We start from the raw sequence: 21150 nt of genomic DNA on the forward strand, positions 1-21150 counted from the left end.
AAAAATAACACAGCATTCTAAAATCAATTCATTTTAAAATCAATTCAAAATCAAATTAATGGCAGCCATTGGGCTAGAGTTCTGTGAGGATTACCAAAGGAGGGGGTCAGACTGTGCCTTGGCCAACAACACAGCCTTTCGTGAGCAACTTTCTGGGGGCCGCATGCCGATGGTGGGAGGGGCCAAAGGCAAAAGTGACCGATTGATGGAGGTGACATTTGTACAATAGGCTGAATTTCAGTCAGACACACACAGACAGGATTAATCCCACTTCCAGAGCAATACATGCCGTACGTCTGAAGCACATGGCTTCCCCATAGGAATTCTGGGAACTGCAGTTTACCTCTCATGGAGCTACCATTCCCAGCACCCTGAACAAACTACAGTTCCCAGGATTCTTTGGGGGGGGGGACTTATGCGTTTTAAATGCATGGTGTGTATGCAGCCAAAGAACACCACAAAAGAGGTATGGAGCATGACTGGTGAAGGCGTTTGGCTTCCAGGGCTGAGGTTTCCCCACCATGACCAGCTACAATTTCAAGCATGGCTGAAATTCAGGACTTTTATGGCTGGTTGTGTGTGTGTGGTGCAAAAAAAGCAGGAGATGGAAGGAAACAGCCAATCTGGAGGTGCAGCAATCCCTACTTTACTTGTTTTAACACCTCCCCTAAAGTTCTTCCCGTTCAAAATCGTTCTCAATGTCAGAGCTGAACGATGGGGGTGGAGACGCTCCTTCAGGTATACAGGACCAAGGCCGTTTAGGGCTTTAAAGGTCAGCACCAACACTTTGAATTGTGCTCGGAAACGTACTGGGAGCCAATTAAGATCTTTCAGGACCAGTCATGGCGGCCACCACAGTTACCAGTCTAGCTGCCGCATTCTGTATTAATTGCAGTTTCCCAGTCACCTTCAAAGGTAGCCCCACATAGTGCGCATTGCAGTAGTCTAAGTGGGAGATAACCAGAGCATGCACCACTCTGGTGAGACAGTCCACAGGCAGGGAGGGTCTCAGCCTGCGTACCAGATGGAGCTGGTAGACAGCTGCCCTGGACACAGAATTGACCTTCGCCTCCCTGGACAGCTGTGAGTCCAAAATGACTCCCAGGCTGCGCACCTGGTCCTTCAGGGGCACAGTTACCCCATTCAGGACCAGGGAATCCTCCACACCTGCCCGCCCCCTGTCCCCCAAAAACAGTACTTCTGTCTTGTCAGGATTCAACCTCAATCCGTTAGCTGCCATCCATCCTCCACCCTGACACACTAACCACTGCACACCACTGCTGGCTTTAAAAGAGGACTGGAGGAACTCATGGATGACCAGGCCATCTGTGGCTGCTACTGGTGATGCCTCTGGGTGCCAGTCACTGGGAATCACAGGAGGGTTGGAGTCCGACGCTCTAACCACTACACCGCACCACACGGGCTCCGTGAAGCCAGCTCCTTGCGTCGGCAGAGAATGAGACGCTTAATCTCAGGGCTGTGGGTTCAAGCCCCACGTCGGGCAAAAAAGACCCCTGCATCGCAGTGGGGTTGGGCTAGATGACCCCTAGGTCCCTTCCAACTCGACAGTTCTATGGCTCCATGACAGGCATCCCCAAACTCAGCCTTCCAGCTGTTTTTGGGACTACAATTCCCATCATCCCTGACCACTGGTCCTGTTAGCTAGGGATGATGGGAGTTGTAGTCCCAAAACAGCTGGAGGGTCAAGTTTGGGGATGCCTGCTCTATGACATAAAATGTGGCTCACGGCCGGCCTTTTCCACGCCTCCCTGACTTGACCCAGTTGATGGTGGAGTTGTTGTTGTTTTTAAAACCTGATTATGCTTTGGACACGCCCCCCCCCCCAGTCCTTGCTCCCTGGATAGCTCAGTTGCTTAGAGCGTGGTGGCGATAACGGCAAGGTTGCTGGTTCGATCCCCGTCTGGGGCAGCTGCCTGTTCCTGCGTTGCAAGGGGGTTGGACTGGATGATCCTCAGGGTCCCTTCTGAGGCCACAATTCCACGACACTACGATTCTACACATGGCTACGGCCCGGCCTACCTCACAGGGTTGCTGTGAGGATAAAATGGGGAGGGCAGGAGAACCAAGTGCGTGGTATGGGGGTCCTTGGAGGAAAAATCCTTGGATATATACTGTATTTTTCGCTCCATAAGAATCACCTGACCATAAGATGCACCTAGTTTTTAGAGGAAAACAAGAAAAAAAATATTCTGAACGAAACGGTGGATGTATGATTTTTGTGGTTCATACTGTGACCACAGACATGTGATTTGACGGTGAGTTTGGGGTAGCCCAATGCAAAAATCCTGAGGATCCGTGTGGATCCGTGCTTTGTAACCATGTTTTTGCGCCATTGCGGCCCCACAGAACAGTGGGTGTGGGGGGGGGTGTGTGCAGGCTGTAGCCATGGACATGCTATGTGATCTGATGGTGAAATTGGGGTGACCCAATGCTAGAATCCTGAGGATCCATGTGGATCTGTGCTTTGTAACCACGTTTTTGCACCATTGCGGCCCCAGGCAACAGTGGGTGCATGCTTTTTTTTTGCTGCAGGCTGTAGCCATAGACATGCTATGTGACCTGATGGTGAATTTGGGGTGACCCATTGCAAAAATCCTGAGGATCTATGTGGATCCGTGCTTTGTAACCACGCAAAAAACAGCCTTGTGGCGGGGCTGTTTCCATGGGCTATGATCGTTTGGGAACCTGAAGTGCGCCTGCAAAGCACCCATCTGCCTTTCCTCCTTGGCGGCTGCTGCTTTGAAAGCAAGCGGTGCAGAGGCTGGGCTTCAAAGGGTTAAAACGAAGCGAGCTCGATTCCTAGAGAAGAAGTGAATTGGGAGTGGGGGGGGAGGAGGAGGCGTCCTCTGCAGCCAAAGCACCTCCTCTCTGAAGCCCCTTTTCCTGCCTGGCTTTTCCACTAGGGAGGGTCATTTCCAAATGCTGCATCTGCAATCCGGTGAGCCCCCCGCCGTACCCATTGCACAGGGTGCCCCAGGGAGAGGGTCCCACGGGGGGGGGCTGTTTATCCCATGCCCCCCCCAAATCAGGGAGTGGGGCTCCCTCCAGCAAGGCCAGGAAGCCGCTGGGGGTGCGCTGTGTCTGCATCTCTTGAGACGGCCAATGCATTTCCGGGGGTTGGTCTAGATGACACCAAGGGACCCCTTTCCAGCTCTGCGGTTCTATGAATTGTGCATTGCGCTGCGATTAGAATTAATGCCCCTCCAATAACACACACCGGACGCAGGTGCCACTGTGGATTAAATCGGCTTGCCGATCAGAAGGTCGGTGGTTCGAATCCCCGCGACGGGGTGAGCTCCTGTTGCTCTGTCCCTGCTCCTGCCAACCTAGCAGTTCGAAAGCACGTCAATTGCAAGTAGATAAATAGGTACCACTCCAGCGGGAAGGTTAACGTGGCATTTCCGTGCGCTGCTCTGGTTCGCCAGAAGCGGCTTAGTCCTGCTGGCCACATGACCCGGAAGCTGTACGCCGGCTCCCTCGGCCAATAAAGCGAGATGAGCGCTGCAACCCCAGAGTCGGCCACGACTGGACCTAATGGTCAGGGGTCCCTTCACCTTTACTTAATAACACACACATGATGGCAATTCAGACGTCATCTCCCGAGATGCGCGCGGGGGACTTTTTGATGGCCACCTGCCATGGATGCTTTCATTCAGATCCCTGGGGTGGGACTAGATGACCCCCGGGATCCCTTCCAACGCCACGATTCTACGCTTCTGACAGAAGGCACTTAACCTGAAAACTGGCAAGCCATCAAACCCAGCAAAGGAAAACCCGGCTGAAAATAAGCGTTTACTTACTTGCTCTTGTTCCATTTTGTGAAGCGCAAACGCCCGGCCTTCAGTCCAGGATCGCAAGGCGGTTTTTATTTGAATTAAAGGAGAATGGAAAGAAAATAGGGATCCGAAAAACCCAGCTGGGAGCAGCAGGCTATGACAGAGCAGGATTGCAGGAGAGGCCAGGAAACCCTCTTTCCCTCCCACCCACCCATAGGTGCTGAATTGTAGGAGATCTATGAGTTTTTCAGCTTCAAAACCATAGGTGGGAGGAGTTGCTGTTAGTGAGATGTACCATATTGGCCCAAATATAAGCCACACTCCCCCCACCCCAATTCTGATCGTGAAAAGTTTAATTGCGGCTTATATTCTGGACCTTACGCTTTTAAGCATGTGTGGAATAAACGGATTAATCAACTGTGTGCAAGCGATGCAGTGAATCCGATTGACATTGCTTTTGTTGAGTGGCAATTTTGGTTTAAACCAGTGGTTGCCAACCTTTTTTTTTGCCATGCCCCACCTAAGCATCTCTAAAATCCCAGTCCCCCCCCCCCCCGTGACATATAATTCTTATTATTCAAAAAGTGAATTCCTATTCATGTGGAGGAAGCCTAAAAGGCCATTAACTGTTAATAACTCATTCTTTAATTGCCCCCCTTAAAAATCAAATTGCCCCCCTGTTGGGAACCATGGGTTTAAACCAACTCCAGTGTTATTTACTTACTCTATCAGTCAAAGAGGGCCAGATTTGATGAAGTGAAGGGCCATAAGGGCCGACTAAATTTGTTGACCTTTTTTTTAGGATTGAAGTTGTTGACCATTTTTTAGGAATTTACCTCAGTGTTGTTGAGATATTTTTATGGTTGAAGTTGTTGAGTTTTTTTTTAGCACTGAAGTTATTGAGGTTTTTTTAGGATTTTACCCCAGGAAATAAACTGCCGCAGGGGGCTGGATTAAACCGACCGGCGGGCCAGATTAGGCCCCCGAAACGAACGTGCCTGCTCTAAGTGAAGCTGGAGGAGAAGATGGCAACAGTCAGGGAGAATACGGGGGGGGGGGGCAATCTTATTTTCCCTTTGTGCCCTCCAATCTCTTTGAATGCCAGCATTCATCAGCCTTTCCTTCCAGGAGAAAGAAGACCTGGTTGCGAATAGGATTGGGCGACATCTGGTTTTTAACATCGTGATATATCACCAGCTAAAAATTGCGATATACCAATATATCAGGATGTCTGAAATAAGGATGGAGCTATGTAGAGTCATTGGGCGGCTTCAGTTTTTCCTGCATCGTGATTTTTGCAAAGCGCGCGCACACACACACACACACACACACACACACACACACACACCATGATTTGCGATATATTTCCAGGTCAAAAATTATAAATCACGATATGGACTTGAAAACTGGGTTTGAACGATATATGGCCCTAGCTGAGAACCATGCTCCTTTAACTAATACAGGGAATCTTTTTACTGACAACGTGATAATTCTAACATGGAAAAAATGTCTTGGCTTTGCAGGACTTGGTTGCAAAAAGACCCATGAGAACAGCCTATGCCCTGAGAAATAGACCAAAAAAGGCTGAGGCTTCCTTGGTGCCCAGATCAAATATGGCTGCCCTTGAAGTTGGAAGAGACCACAATTCTATCAAGAATTGGAGCAGTGGGAGATTCTGGGAAAGAGCCATGCAGGAGATCCTGGGCGAGGAGAATGCCCTCAGCTCAGACATACAGTGCCAGCATTTCAGGCGATTCCGCTACCAGGAGGCCGAGGGACCCCGTGAGGTTTGCAGCCGACTCCACCGCCTTTGCCGTCAGTGGCTGAAGCCAGAGCAACACACCAAGGCTCAGATCCTGGACCTGGTGATCCTGGAGCAGTTCCTGGCTGTCCTCCCCCCAGAGATGGGGAACTGGGTCAGGGAATGTGGAGCGGAGAGCAGTTCCCAGGCAGTGGCCCTGGCCGAAGGTTTCCTCCTGAGTCAGGCAGAGGAGAAGAAGCAGGAAGAGCAGCAGGTGAGAGAGTTTCATCTTGATTATGGATGTGTCCTCCAAAATATGTTGAATTAAAATTACCATCATCCCTAATAATAATATTTTATTTACACCCCACCCATCTGGCTGGGTCTCCCCAGCCACTCTGGGTGGCTCCCAATAGGATATTAAAAAATGATAAAACATCAAACATTAAAAACTTCCCTAAACAGGGCTGTCTTCGGGGCTGACTTCTAAAAGTCAGATAGTTGTTTATCTCCTTGACATCTGATGGGAGGACGTTCTACAGGGTGGGCTCCACCACCAAGAAGGCCCTCTGCCTCGTTCCCTGTTACCTCACTTCTCACAGGGAGGGAACTGACAGAAGGCCCTTGGCGCTGGACCTCAGTGTCCGCACAGAATGATGGGGGTGGAGACGCTCCTTCAGGTATACTGGACCGAGGCCATTTAGGGCTTCAAAGGTCAGCACCAACACTTTGAATTGTGCTCGGAACGTACTGAGAGCCAATGTAGGTCTTTCAGGATCCTGAACATTGTCTGTATTTGCTGGGGCTGGTGGTGTTTGGAATCTGCAGGGAACCCTTGAGTTTGAAACTCCCAAGGGTCTTGGAATGGAAGGGTTGATATAAAAAAACCTCTGTTCATTTTCCTACTTTTATTGGAAATCAGCCAAACAGGAATATCCTTCACGTTTCTGCCTTTGTCATCCCTTTTTTTAATCCTTCTCCCCATGTGATGTCTTCTATCACTATTGCAGTTTCAGGTAAAGGATCCAGCGACAGAAATGAGGACTGATTTCCCTAAAGCAGAGAGGGCTCCGTCCGTCAAAGGTCAGAGGTCACCGGGTACGGATTCAAGGCTTCTATTTCAGTTTGTTTTCTCACTGCATATTTTGAAGGAAACTCTTTTATCTTTTGGGGGAAGGCAAACTTGGTTTATTTGCAATACTTTACACCCCTGATTTCTGGTTAGGGGCCAGAGACGGGTTTCCACATGATCGAAATATAAAGAGTATAATCTGCTGGAATGCACTCATCATATAGGACCTTTCCTAAATGAGACATGCAGTTGCTCAATCTCCGAGGTACACGTGTTTTAATGGGATCGTGGCACATTTGTCTCTTACAGGTGACAGAATGAAGCCACACATACCTGCTCAGACATCTCTTCCTTGCGGTGTTGAAGAAGGAGCAGCTGTGAAACCAGATCAGGTAGGAGGATAAATCACTGGGAGAAAGAGGCTGGTACCCTTGCCGCCTGCTCCCCTCTCGATCCTAAACAGATCTCTCTCTTCCTCTTAGATTCTATCAAAGCTGCCCCTAATGAAGGCTTGTGTCTGCCCCACACACCAAAAAAACCCCATTTAAATATTGAGAATAATGACCAGCCACTTCACCACAACTAGTATTTTGATTGTGGCTAGTCGATAATCTTTGTGCAATGTGCAAGGAGAAAAAACGTTTTCTGTTTCTTTCAGGGTCCGGTATCCTTTGAGGATGTGGCTGTGTGGTTCACAGAAGAGGAGTGGGATCTGCTGGATCCTGACCAGAGAGCTCTGCATAACCAAGTCATGGAGGAGAGCCTTTGGATTCTGTCCTCTCTCGGTGAGGCTCTCTCTTGGATCATAATCTCTGTTTCATAATTCAGAATTTATATAGTGAAACTCCCTGCCTGTGCCTTTAATGTTGAAAGGACGTTCTCTGAATATACACCCTCCACTTTTGCCATTCTTAACAATGGTTTAACTGGTTAAAACTGGTCAGGCTTTTTCAGAATGGGAGTTTCAGAGTTTATACGGAAGTGGAACTAGAATCTCAGCTAGTTCCTGGTTGGCTGGAAAGACGACGGATGTCAGAAGATGGAGCAGGTTTCTTGATTGGGCCAAACAGCAATCCATGGCAGAAAAAAGTCTGGGATTTCCTGGTTTCAAGTACCCACAAATAAGAGATTCTTTTGCCTCTCAAGAAACATCTGATCAGGAGTCAAGTATGCTCTCTTTCAGAGCCTACATCCATTTCCCCCACTTCTCCCCAATAAAAAAGTTATATACTGTCAGCGCTGCCCAAGGTCCCAGCTCACACAAGACCAACGCTGCTTCTTCCTCAAGTAAAAAAGTCTTTATTGAAGTTCAGTTTCATTTCCAGATGCGCAGCGCGCAACGCTACGTCTATACCTTAGACCGTCGAAGTCCCATCTGAATCTCCTCCCCCCTGACACCAGTTTAAGATTCTAGCCTTACTCCACCTCTTCCTCTGTTCCTTCTTTCTCTGGGCCCTCCTGCTAGTCGGAGTCTCAGCCCTCCTAGACTCCTCTGACGCTGAGTCCCCTGACTCTTCCCCCTCCCTCCTTCGGGCTTTTGGACCTGGCTCCCAATCCGGGTTTTCTGCTGTCCCGCGCTCCTCCACATTTGAACTTGGCGCGCGCGCGCAGCCTCCCACTTTCCTTCTGACCGTTACACTTGTGTCACTGCTCCCTCTTTCGGGGAGGCTAGCTGGACCTGGCCTTCCCTCCGTTTCCCCACTTCCCGATGGGGGCGTGGTTACCCCTGACTCATCTTCTCTCCCCGCTGGAGGAGAAGCTGGTCCTGACTCATGTGACTCTTCCCCCCCACTGTGCTCTGGTGGGGGAACTGGTCCTGATCCTCCGCTGCTCCCTTGGGAGTCCCCTCTGGTCCCTTGTTTATGGAGCGTCCCCCCTGGGACCCCCCTCGCCCTTACCATAGGCGCCCCCTTCTGGGAATCTTCTGATTCGCTGGAGAAGCTCATGGAATCTCTCGGGTCACTGTCATATTCCCCTACGCTCCCCTCTGATTCGTCTCCTCCGCTCTCTATTTGCTCTCTCCCCTGCTCTTCTGCTCCTGAGCCTCTGACATCCACGTATATATTTCCCCACATTTGGCTTGAAAGACCCTTGTTTGAGTTTCTCACTAAACCTTTTCCTCACATGCTCATATGCTGTATCTAACCTCCATTTTGGTTGCATCATACATTGTCAGATAGTTGTTTATTTCCTTGACATCTGATGGGAGGGTGTTCCACAGGGCGGGCGCCACCACCGAGAAGGCCCTCTGCCTGGTTCCCTGTAACCTCACTTCTCGCAGTGAGGGAACCGCCAGAAGGCCCTCGGAGCTGGACCTCAGTGTCCGGGCTGAACGATGGGAGTGGAGACGCTTCTTCAGGTATACCAGGCTGAGGCCGTTTAGGTCTTTCAGGGTCAGCACGAACACTTTGAATTTTACTCAGAAACATACTGGAAACCAGTGTAGATGATGCATGGTTCTTCCATTTACCTGTACAACCACCTTGTGAAGTAGGCCGAGCTGAGTGTGATTAGTCCCAGATCACCCCACGAATTTCCTATCTGAGCTAGAAGCTGAACTCCACAGCATATATAGCTCAGCAGCTGTCAAGTGAGGCAGTTAAATCTGTGGTCAGGCCTGCTTCCCATCTAAATCCTTCCAGCTCTTCCTTGATCACAAGTGTTGAAGCTGCTCAGTGATTTAAGACTATGTTTTCCCCTCAGGCTCTTATCTGCTTCTCTCTCTTCGTTGCAGAAGGTGACGAATGGGAAACCCAGAATAAGGGAGATCTACTTGGGAAAGAGACATCGGAAAGGGAGGGACATGAAGGGAAGAGGAGAAATAAATCGTCCGCTTCTCGGGGATGTGACTACCGTGAAATTGCAGCCCGAGAAGAAACGGATGAGAGAAAGGAAACAGGGATACCCCGTGTGAACAGGGGGAGTCGCAGTTCTAAAAGGGGACGTAAACCCAGCGTCAAAACCCACCCAAGGGAGAATTCTTACGAGCACTCGGAGTGCAGAACAAGCATCATTCGTGTCGCTTCCCTTCAAGGAATTCACAGCACGGAGAAACCCTATATTTGCGCCGAGTGTGGGAAAAGCTTCCCTTACACTTCTGGCCTTATTTCTCACCGAAGGATTCACACAGGGGAGAAGCCATACCGGTGCTTGGAATGCGGAAAGACCTTCAGCCAGAAGAAACACCTCAGCAACCACCGGGCGATTCACGCGGAGGAAAAACCGTACCGGTGCCTGGAGTGCGGGCGGAGCTTCAACTGCCGCTATAATCTGATTCGGCACCAGAGGATCCACACCGGGGAGAAACCGTATCAATGCCCGGATTGTGGGAGGGGCTTCCGGCACAGTTCCACCCTCTCTTCCCACCAGAGACTTCACACCGGGGAGAAACCGTATCCATGCCCCGAGTGCGGGAAGCGCTTCAGGGATCGGTCTCACCTCTATTCCCACCAGAAAGTTCACACGGGAGAGAAACCGTACACCTGTCTGGAATGCGGGAAGCGCTTCTACCAGAAGAAGCACCTCCATAAGCATCAGGTAATTCACACGGAGGTGAAGCCGCACAGGTGCGTGGAGTGCGGAAAGGGCTTCCGCTGCCGTTTCAAGCTAACCCGCCACCAAAGGACCCACACGGAGGAGAAGCAGTATCGGTGCTTGGAGTGCGGAAAGAGCTTCAAATGCAGCGCCGCCCTTTGTTCCCACGAAAGGATCCACACGGGAGAGAAGCCGTTTCAGTGCCCCGAGTGCGGGAAGGCCTTCAGAGCGAAGTCTCACCTGTATTCCCACAAAAGGATTCACACGGGGGAGAAACCCTACCCGTGTCTGGAATGCGGGAAGGCCTTCCGGCGGCAGGAACACCTCGCCAACCACCAAGCGTTGGTTCACACGGCGAATAAGCCCTATAAATGCCTGGAGTGCGGAAAGAGCTTCAGCCAGGCTATTTACCTCACGTACCATCAGAGCATTCACACGGGGGATAAATCGTATCCCTGCTTGGAGTGCGGGAAGAGCTTCTACAGCCAGAAAAGCCTCAGTTCTCATCAAAGAGCTCACAAAAGGGACTGCAAGAAGATCAAACCTCTCCATTCTGAAGGAAATCAGCCCTGAGTGCTCACTGGAAGGACAGATCCTGAAGCTGAGGCTCCAATACTTTGGCCACCTCATGAGAAGAGAAGACTCCCTGGAGAAGACACTGATGCTGGGAAAGATGGAGGGCACAAGAAGAAGGGGATGACAGAGGGCAAGATGGTTGGACAGTGTTCTCGAAGCTACCAGCATGAGTTTGATCAAACTGCGGGAGGCAGTGGAAGACAGGAGTGCCTGGCGTGCTCTGGTCCAGGGGGCCACGAAGAGTCGGACACGACTAAACGACAACAAATAAAAAAGGGGTGGGGAGTGGGGGAGAGAATTTGAGTAGAAACACAAACTTCCGTTGTCGTAAAGTGGGGAGCAGTATTTATTATTGATGTATTTTTTAAAAGGTTCAGTGGTAATGCACACAGGGGAGAAGCTGTGCTTCCGGAAAGGAACAAATTCTCGTGAAAGTGAATTCTTTAACTTGCCCTAAATAAAGCAAGAGGGCAGGGAACGAACAGAATGCTAGAGGGTCAAGATCCCATTTGCGAATATTTATTTCCAATTTATCGGTGGAAGAGGTGAAGGCATTTTTTAGTTTCTGAAACTTGTAAGCCCTGCAAAGAGAAATTGGCAGCATCTTCTATGTGATAAAGAGCAAAAATATGCATGTAAAATAAAACAGTGTCTTCACAAGGGATGATCAAGTGTGAAATGAACTGTATTAAAATGTCTGCATCTCTTGCATTCAAAGATCAAAATTAACAATTAAGGATTGCTGAATCCATCTTGGCCATACCTAAGCTCCACAAGCTCCCTTCTTAGAACTGTAGCAAATCCACAGCTGTCCTGATGGCATGGCCTTTTTCATTTAAAAGAGCACCATTGCTCCCATTTCAGAAGGGACTTTGGGAGTCCTAAATGCATGCTAGCAGAGATCAGCTCTCTGTCCCTGTGGGAGGGGGGGGGGGGAAATTGGGATACTTCCCACCATCACAATCCAGGATCCCATCCCTGCTGTAGTGAAAGAGGGGGAAATGGGCAAATCAGATTAAAAAAATAAGTGCTTTATGTCGCTGATTCGGGAGCTGAGCTCACTGAATTCAAAGATGTCAATTTTGGAGGGCGAGACGCATTCCCCTCCTTTTGACTGTCTGAAAAGGGGTGTATCACCCTCATTTCCTCAAGGTCTGCTCTCGCAGGCTTTTCTGGTGTTCCTCCCCTGGTTGGGTTTTTTTTAAGTCAAACTTTTTATTGGACAAGAGCGCCTATGGTAGCTCTGCAAAGGCCGAGACCAGCTTCTAGTCACGGTCTCTGAAGTGAACTAATTGAAACCAGAGTCTGTTTTTCTTTGCCTGCCCTTTCCCAGATTTCCCCCAGCAATTTATTTATTTAAAAAGCAGATGTAATCTAATTGAAAATAACACCAAGCAACATCAGGATAGTTTTTTATGCAGGCAGTCCTTAAGGACCCCCCAATTCTGCTGTCACAGCACGCTTACTCTGAGGTAAAATCCCACTGTTCAATATGGCTCAGCAAAGATGTCTATGGTTTCAGCTTATTTTATTTTCCTCTCTTATTCTTCTTCAAATGTGTTCTGGAGACTAATGTGATGGAGTAATTCCTTTTGTAACGACAATGTTTCCCCTCCCTTCTTAATATGTACATCCACATTGTGGCTGGATAAAAGGGCTCGTCTTTTTTAAAAAATAAAAAATAAGTAGAGCATGGTTGGTCACACCTGTCTAATCCAGTAGTTCCCAAACCTTTTCAGGTCACCTTGGTTCCAGAAATTCATTCTGAGTGCCCCCTCCTTTTGAGAAAGCGCCATTCAGAATAGTGGTTTTGCAGAACCCTACTAAGGAAGATAACAACACAGATTCAAAACGGTAACTTTTATTCAATGTGCACATTTATTAAAAACTACCTAGTTTAATGATTCAGATAGGTAGCCGTGTTGGTCTGACGCAGTCAAATTTTTTTAAAAAAATGTCCCGTCTCATCTTAGAGACCAACTAAGTTTGTTCTGGGTATAAGCTTTCGTGTGCATCTGAAGAAGTGTTCATGCACACAAAAGCTTATACCCAGAGCAAACTTAGTTGGTCTCTAAGGTGCTACGGGACATTTTTAAAAATTTATTATCAAGTTTAATGAATTGACAAACTTCATCCAGCGATAGCAGCTTTATAAAGTCTGCCAATCATTTACACCCCCAGGGCTCCGCTGAAAGCCACAAGGATGCTCAATTGTGTGATCCGCGAGGCAGCATGTCACTGCCCCCTTTTAAGGACTTCCTCTCCCAGATTGGTTTGAGTGACTTTTAGAAGACATCTGAAGGCAGCCCTGTTTAGGGAAGTTTTTAATGTTTGATCGTGTTTTTAATACAGTGGTACCTCAGGTTAAGAACTTAATTCGTTCTGGAGGTCTGTTCTTAACCTGAAACTGTTTTTAACCTGAAGCACTACTTTAGCTAATGGAGCCTTATGCTGCTGCTGCTGCAGGATTTCTGTTCTCATCCTGAAGCAAAGTTCTTAACCCAAGGTAATATTTCTGGGTAAGCGGAGTCTGTAACCTGAAGCGTATGTAACCCGAGGTACCACTGTATTTTGTTGGGAGCTGCCCAGAATGGCTGGGGAGACCTGGCCAGAAGGTTGGGGTATAATAATAATAATAATAATAATAATAATAATAATAATAATAATAATTTATTTATTTAATTATTATTAAAATGGAAAGCTCAGCAATCCTCTGAGGAGCAGTTTCTTCATTTTCTTCCTGAGCCCAGTGGGGACTGTCTTTTACCAGGCAGGGTGGAAAGATAAAATGAGAAGAAGCTGTTCCCACTCATCCCAGAGCTATGTGCTCACAGGACCACCCATAAAATCCAACCCCATAAAATCCAAGCAACAATTTCAGCTCACCCGAAGATCTGGAACAGATTCCCAACCCCTTCCCTTCCCTTTCTTTGTCCTTATCTTGCAACACAGACGCTTCAGCCAGAGGGGAAAAATAACAAATCACATCTCCTCCCAGCTGAATTATGCACCATTTTGCTGCTGCATCACTAACTAAAACTTCTCTTTAAACTGCATTTTTTGTCTCTGCCTTTGCATTTGGTTTTCTACCTTTAGGGTGTTTCACTTTCGTTTCCCTTTAAGATAAACACTCTTCCTTTGTTCCAATGTGCGGCTGTCTCCTTCAGTTGGTTGTTTTTTTTAAAAAAAGGCTGGCTTTTTGCAGTTGCATGTCTGAATGGCACACACCCGCGTCAGGCAGGAAGGTGGTTAACGCCAGTGGCTAATTCAAGGGGATTAACTCACATCGAAGTATGATTACCCACACCCAGGATAGAAAATGCATTATATCCTCTCCCAGCCCCCCAAGGGACACGGGTGGCGCTGTGGGTTAAACCATAGAGCCTAGGACTTGCAGATCAGAAGGTCGGCGGTTCGAATCCCCGCAACGGGGTGAGCTCCCGTTGCTCGGTGCCTGCTCCTGCCAACCTAGCAGTTCGAAAGCACATCAAAGTGCAAGTAGATAAATAGGTACCACTCTGGCGGGAAGGTAGACGCCGTTTCCATGCGCTGCTCTGGTTTGCCAGAAGCGGCTTAGTCATGGTGGCCACATGACCCAGAAGCTGTACGCTGGCTCCCTTGGCCAGTAAAGCGAGATGAGCGCCGCAACCCGAGTCGGCCATGACTGGACCTAATGGTCAGGGGTCCCTTTACCTTAGTTTGGGGTGTATGGTGGTGCCTCTGGTGGGGGACACCTGAAGGAGCGTCTCCATCCCCATCGTTCAGGGTTCCCTTTACCTAGGCCCCCATCATAATGATCTCCTGATTTGGGGGGACCGGGACCACCAAGCGCCTTTCCCCCAATGTGCAAAGTGGGGGTTTCTCACCAAGTTGCAGGAGCGATGCAGCGCTTTGCACAAGCGAAAGTTCCTTCTTTGCAAGGGAGAAAAGCCTTGCAGGAAAAGAGCCTGCAAAGACCTGCCCCCTCTCCTTATCTCACATTCCCTTCCTCTCCTGGAAACCAGTTAGGGTTCATGTTAACCCTTGCAAGCCCAAGCATCAGGATTCCCCCAATCCATCCCCTTCCTCTGTGCATTTATTCCAAGACAGGAGCCAAGTGCGAAACATGCACCCTTTGAAGTAAACCTCTTGTTTATCTTGGTACGCTGAGAGTAGAGTGTCAGCCTGACTTGCCTATTGGCAGAGAATGGCAAGATTCACTGGGGAAATCAGGATAAAAACTTCAAGAGAGAATGGGACAATTTTAGATTGTATCTAAAAGAACACTGTAAACACTCAAACTCTTTGGCAGGCTTTAAACAACCCTTGCAATGTTGCAAAGATTTTGGATGTAATGGAAGTTTATTATTTGGATGAATTTATAATATTCAGTGGACAAAGGTATTCTAAGACTCCACGGAGCGGCGGAGGGAAGTGCTAAGATTCGGAAGAATCTTTTTTTTAATTTTAACAATTGTAAGAATTTTATTTGTGTGAATGAATTTGTAAAACCAAATAAAACTTTTGCAAAGCTGGCTATTGGCAGAGAAACCTCTTGCGAATACTCTTGACTTCTTCATTCCTACAGCAAATGAATTCTCCAGTGTGAAAACAGGAGCGAAACGGTGGCATAGTTTTGTTCCATATTGCAAGTACTTAATGGGAAAGAAGTTTTATTATAAATATACAAAACACACGTCACAAAATGCACAATATATACACATAACAGATAATATTCTTCACTGATAAAATGTGTTTCATCAATGGGAGTTACCAAATTAATCTGCATTTATACTATCTTGTTCTTGCTTTACATAGAAGTTAATATATGCAAGGTAACTCATTAATCAGATCACTTTGATATCCATATTACATTGCAGTATGATACAATAATGGCTTTCCACGTTGCTCAGAGATTTCTTTCTTTTGCCTGCCTTCGCATAAATGAGTGGATCCTGTTAACATTACCGCTGAGGCTATATCCTTTTGTGGAGGAATACAAGGGAGCATCCATTTGGCGGCTAGAACTATTCCCACTATGTGTTTAAATAAAAGATTTACTGCTCATTCCAAAAGGCCCCTTCTTATCGTCGATTTATTTCAGCCACTTACATACCGCTTAACATCATAGTCTCTAAGACTGGTGTGCAGTGTAGTTGAGAAGATACAAGAAAACTAAAACTAACCATTAAATCAGAACAGCTTACTTAAACGCCAGCTTTTTAAGGTCATCACTGAGCAGAGGAAGCTCAACAAAACTGATCTCAGACCCTATTTTCCAGGGACAGTCCCAGATTTACATTGATCCTGCAATGTCCTTAGGAAATCCCTATTTTCATCAGAGAAATGTTGGAGGGCATGGAGTTATGCGACCCCCAAGCCAAGGAGATAAGTAACTATACAACCTTTAGAAGGCTGCCCTCTATAGGGAAGTTTTTAAAAAAAGTTTTATGTTTTTATATATATTGGAAGCAGCCCAGTGGCGGGGAACTAAGGACATCCCTATTTTCATTGGAGAGATGTTGGAGGGTATGTGATCTTAACTGGGAGTTCCACACAACTGGGCCTGCCACATAGCTCCTGATGGAGATGAACCACAACATCATGAGGGATCAGAACAATGGCTGCTTTGAAGACCTCCTTGACCAGGCAAGGAGGTCCATATACTGGACCCAGGTTCTTAATACAAGAACCTTTAACTTTTCCCAGTGGGCAACCAGTGCAAGCTTTTAAACACCAGAGTTAGGTGCTAGCAATAGTCTGACCCCGCCAACGAGACAACCAAGTAAAATATATACAGTAGTACCTTGGAAGTCGAACGCATATCTATTCCGGAAGTCTATTCAACTTCCAAAACATTCGAAAACCAAAACGCAGCTTCTGATTGGCTGCAGGAAGCTCCTGCAGCCAACCGGAAGCCCCATTGGACGTCTGGCTTCCAAAAATAGTTCACAAACTGGTACACTCACTTCCGGGTTTGCGGCGTTCAGGAGCCGAAACGTTCGAGGACTAAGCTGTTTGAAAACCAAGGTATGACTGTATTGCAGATACGGAACTGCCAGTATTTTCGTTCATCCCCACAGAAATAAGCGATTTTATTTTTCCACCATGTACGAATGGCGTTCGCATCATTTTCAACAAACGCGGATAATATTGTGACTTCCGCGGTGCGAGGTACCAGCAATACAAAACACTGTAAACACTTACTTTGGGCGGTGTGCAACGTTAGTCCTGCTCAAGAGTAGACCCATTGGAGTTAGTGGATATGATAATGTTCATTCATTTTGGAGGGTTTACTCTGAGTAGGACTTAGTTGAATGCAACTCTTTGAGATTAACAGAGAGATGTTTGGCCCATTGCCAGTATAAATATGTATATTTCCAATGAGGAGACTGAAGAAACGTCTCACACAGAAGGGCAACTCTGGTAGACATTTCCTGCCTATAACGTCACTACCAGTCAATGAAGACAATATTGAGCTAGATGGATCAATGCTCTAACTTGGTATAAAGTACCTTCCTAGGGAAAAATAAATCTTCTTAAAATTTACCCACCAATTCAGCTATTGATTTAATTCTCTGATATGTCAGCAAAAATTGCAAGCTCGCTTCTGGACCACAGTGTTGTGTCACCAACTAACTGGAAACAAAGATTGCTTGAGAACTTTAATAAGACAACATATTTACAGATCTCTCCCATGGCTGCAAAACAGCTACAGTCAAACCTCGGTTGTTGAACACGATCCGTTCCAGAAGCCCATTCAGCTTCTGAAATGTTCCAACAACCAAGGCGCGGCTTCTGATTGGTTGCAGGCCGCGTTGGACATTCAGCTTCCGAAAAATGTTCCAAAACTGGAGCATTTACTTCCAGGTTTTCGTCATTCGGGAGCCGAAGCGTTTGAAAATGGAGGCGTTTGGGATCCAAGGTTTAACTGTATCAGACTCAAGTTTGACTTTAGAGTGAAATTTATCTCTCTCGAATTCCTTTTCATATGTCCACGGTAAGGATTTCAAAGGAATCCTGGAACATCTCATCTCCAAGCTCTTGTACGATTTTCCCCGAGTGCGATTTTTGTGTGTGACAAGTGAGATGTACTTTCCGAGTGAAGCTCTTTCCACATTCCAAGCACTGATACGGTTTCTCCCCGGTGTGGATTCTCTGATGACAGCGGAAGTTTGTGCTCCTATTGAAGCTCTTTCCACATTCCAAGCATTGGTACGGTTTCTCCCCGGTGTGAATTCTCTGATGACAAGCAAGGTCTTTGTTCAAGCGAAAGTTCTTCCCGCATTCCAAACACTGATACGGCTTCTCCCCCGTGTGGATTCTTTGATGGCAAGTGAGGTCTTTGTTCAGAATGAAGCACTTTCCACAGTCCAAACATTTATAGGGTTTCTCCCCTGTGTGAATCCGATGATGAGACGTGAGATATTTCTTCTGGCTGAAGCTCTTTCCACACACCAAGCACTGGTAGGGTTTCTCACCTGTGTGGATTCTTTGATGACCGCGGAGGTTTGTGCTTCGAGTAAAAGTCTTTCCGCACTCCGTGCATTGGAACGGCTTCTCCCCCGTGTGAATGATCTGGTGATAAGCAAGGTCTCTGTTCAGACTGAAGCTCTTTCCGCATTCCAAACATTTATATGGTTTCTCCCCATTGTGGCTTCTCTGATGGTTTGTGAGACTTGCACTCAATCTGAAGCTCTTTCCGCACTCCAAGCATTTATACGGCAGCTGTCCGGTGTGCGTTTTGCTCTTTTTGCATCTGTCTCTTTCCGATGACACCTTTGGGAGTCGGTCACGATTATTTTGCGTTTCCCATTCGCCACCTGCTGTAATGAAGACAGGGAAAATGCTAAGAGCTTGGGGAAGAAATTGAGCCTCCATTCACCAAGCAAACAGAATGACACTTTGCAATAAAGGTCATTGCAATATACGGAAGGCAAATTTTCACACATTCTCTTGACTGGCATTTACTGGCAACTGGCATATATTGCAGGATGACACTGGGGTCCCTTCCAATTCTACAATTCTATGATTGTGATTTGTTGTTGGGGGGGGCTATTGGGTTGTTGTTTTTATTTTTATCATGTATTTTGTGGTTTTATATCTTGATTTTATTCTGTGGACTGCCCTGAGACCCCTGGGCAGTATATAAATTCAAATAATAATAATAATGAAGTCCAACCCCCTCCAATGCAGGAATCTTTCTGCCCAATGTGGGACTTGAACCCATTAGATTAAGAGTCTCAGGTTCTACCAACACGGAGAACTGTCCTCATGATGTTTATGGAGCCTGTGTGGTGTGGTGTAGTGTAATGGTTAGAGCATTGGACTCCAAGCCTCCCGAAATTCCCTGCAACTGGTATGCTATAAACCTAAGAACTGAAACTATTAACAGAACTGTATGGAACAACCTTCCATTTACAGAGCAAAATATCCCCTTGAATTACATACCCAGCGCATGGAACCTTACGAAAGGACAATACGAGTGGACTCTCCGTGCCCTAACCATAGCAAAAAGACTGATACTGATGAATTGGAAAAATAAAAATGCGGCTCCCTTCTACGATTGGATTGAAGACTTATACAAACTCGCAACATACTTTGAAAGTCATCTAATCTTCCTTGCTGTACTATACTGTATTGTTTTAATTAGTGTTTTTATGGAGCAGTCAAGTAATTTCGATGTCCCTGAGAGGGGGCAATGACAATAAAGATATTATTATTATTATTATTAACATACGAACAACTTGCATATAAATGCAGACTTGCCATGGACAAATTCAATGATATTTGGAATTCATTCTTACAAATACTGTAATAGGTCTGAGATCTGGTGAAGTACAGTAACGACCTTGTAAAATATACAGTTTGGGGTTATTTACCCTCCCCCCTTTATTTTCCCTTCTACACGGGTTCTGCTTCTCTTCTTCTTTTTCTCCCTTTTATTTACGTCTCACCATGTTTAGTGCACATACGCTGTATTTTTCGCTCCATAAGACGCACCTGACCATAAGACGCACCTCGTTTTTAGAGGGGGAAAGCAAGGAAAAAAATATTCTGCGCAGAGCATGTAAGCGGCTCTCGCTTTTCTTGCTTTAAACCCTTCTGTCCCTCCTCCCTCTTCGCTGAGAAGCCAGCAGAGCAAGAGCAGTAGCTGTGGAGTGCCTCTTCTGCTGGCTTCCCAGCCAAACAGGATGAGGGATGAAAGGGAGCCCTTACAAGGGAGCGCTGGGCAGAACCTGGCAGTAGCTCTTGCTGGCTTTTCCGGGAGGTGTGGGAAGGGACAGAGGGCTGCCCTTCTCCCTCCTCGGGGAAAAGCCCCCAAGAGCCGCACACACGCTCCACGCAGCTCTTTAAAGGGAGCACTGAGCAGAGCCTCCCGCCTGCATTCGCTCCATAAGACTCACACACACTTCCCCCTTTTAGGAGGGAAAAAGTGCGTCTCATGGAGCAAAAAATACGGTAATTATGTACTTTTTGAATGTTCAATAAAGATGTTTAAAAAAGGGGGGGAAGGAAAAAAAAGAACATAAAAAGTGTCTGCTGGATCCAACATCCTGTTCTCACAGTCTCCAAAGGATGCCTGTCGGAAGCCCGCAAACAGGACCTGAGGAAAGGGCAGTCTCGCCTCGCAGGGTTTCTAGCAACCGGTTTTTGGTAGCACTACTCTCTCCAAGCTGTGGAGGCCGAGCAGAGCCATAATGGCAGTCTTCTCCATGAATGCTGGACCTGGATGAAGTCTATCAGAGACCTGGGTTCAGCTCCCAGCTCAGACAGCATGCAGAGCCGAGGCTGTTTTTAAATGTTTTCCTTAAAAAAATAAGCTTGCAGTCGCTGAATTTAATATGACTTACTTCTGAGTAGACATGGTTAGAACCGCACTACCCAAAATATGGTTGGAGGGTGGAAATGTGCAAAAGAAATTATGCGTTCCTTATTTTCGTTCCTTATTTTCCCAGCCAGGGAATTAGGGGGCCTTACCAAATGAGGCCACCATCCCATAATTCTCCTCCATAACTTCCCTGTGCAGAGCTTTCTGGTCAGGATCCAGAAGAGGCAACTCCTCCTCCGTGAAAAACACAGCAACCTCCTCAAATGACACTGGACCCTGGAAAAGAGAGAGAGAGAGAGAGAGAGAGACATTTGCAGCTTTATAGATCACATAAAAGATGATCTACTAGCTGAATCCAAAAGGCTCATCCAGGAAAGGCAGCTGGATATTATTCTGCATAATTTGGGGGTGGAGAGAGACATTTGTAGCCTTCCTAGCAGTGAAGACTGGTCTGTTTTGGAAAATGGGTCGCTGCCCTCCCCAACAATCCCAGTCTCTCCTGCCTAGGTTAGTTAAAACTGAGGTGGAATAGCAAATTGACCTCCTCCTCCTTAGTCCCAATGTTCCCCCTTATAGGACTTAGCAGGGAGGAGGACTCTGCCGTCACTGGCTGTTGGGC

The 21150-nt window shown here is 47.1% G+C and overlaps 2 protein-coding genes across 3 annotated transcripts in view; one reads left to right on the forward strand and one right to left on the reverse strand.

The window, feature by feature from the left end:
- The first annotated feature begins 2833 nt into the window (after positions 1-2833).
- Positions 2834-11377, forward strand: LOC128409346 (zinc finger protein 345-like). Of its 2 annotated transcripts, none has more exons than XM_053379717.1 (6): positions 2834-2959; positions 5321-5812; positions 6549-6636; positions 6920-7002; positions 7269-7395; positions 9345-11377. In XM_053379717.1, the coding sequence occupies exons 2-6, from the start codon at positions 5342-5344 to the stop codon at positions 10715-10717; spliced, it is 2142 nt and encodes a 713-aa protein (XP_053235692.1). In that variant the 5' UTR covers positions 2834-2959; positions 5321-5341; the 3' UTR covers positions 10718-11377. The 2 variants fall into 2 exon arrangements, with proteins under 2 accessions (XP_053235692.1, XP_053235693.1); XM_053379718.1 differs by having other exon boundaries at positions 6549-6621.
- A 5812-nt stretch (positions 11378-17189) lies between these two features.
- LOC128408827 (uncharacterized) overlaps positions 17190-21150 on the reverse strand; it is a 282229-nt gene continuing 278268 nt past the window's right edge. Inside the window, exons 13-14 of the mRNA XM_053378849.1 lie at positions 20681-20807; positions 17190-18525 (exon numbers count right to left, since the gene is read on the reverse strand). Of these exons, the coding sequence (XP_053234824.1) occupies positions 17687-18525; positions 20681-20807 (966 nt within the window). The 3' untranslated portion in view covers positions 17190-17686. The remainder of the gene's footprint in view (positions 18526-20680; positions 20808-21150) is intronic.

This window comes from Podarcis raffonei, chromosome 2 (assembly GCF_027172205.1).
Source record: "Podarcis raffonei isolate rPodRaf1 chromosome 2, rPodRaf1.pri, whole genome shotgun sequence".
Classification (NCBI taxonomy): domain Eukaryota; kingdom Metazoa; phylum Chordata; class Lepidosauria; order Squamata; family Lacertidae; genus Podarcis; species Podarcis raffonei.

Coding starts and splice junctions, on each gene's coding strand:
- LOC128409346 (XM_053379717.1), top strand. CDS start 5,342: ATGAGAACAGCCTATGCCCTGAGAAATAGACCAAAAAAGGCTGAGGCT. Junction 5,813..6,548: donor AGAAGCAGGAAGAGCAGCAG/GTGAGAGAGTTT, acceptor TCACTATTGCAG/TTTCAGGTAAAGGATCCAGC. Junction 7,003..7,268: donor CAGCTGTGAAACCAGATCAG/GTAGGAGGATAA, acceptor TGTTTCTTTCAG/GGTCCGGTATCCTTTGAGGA.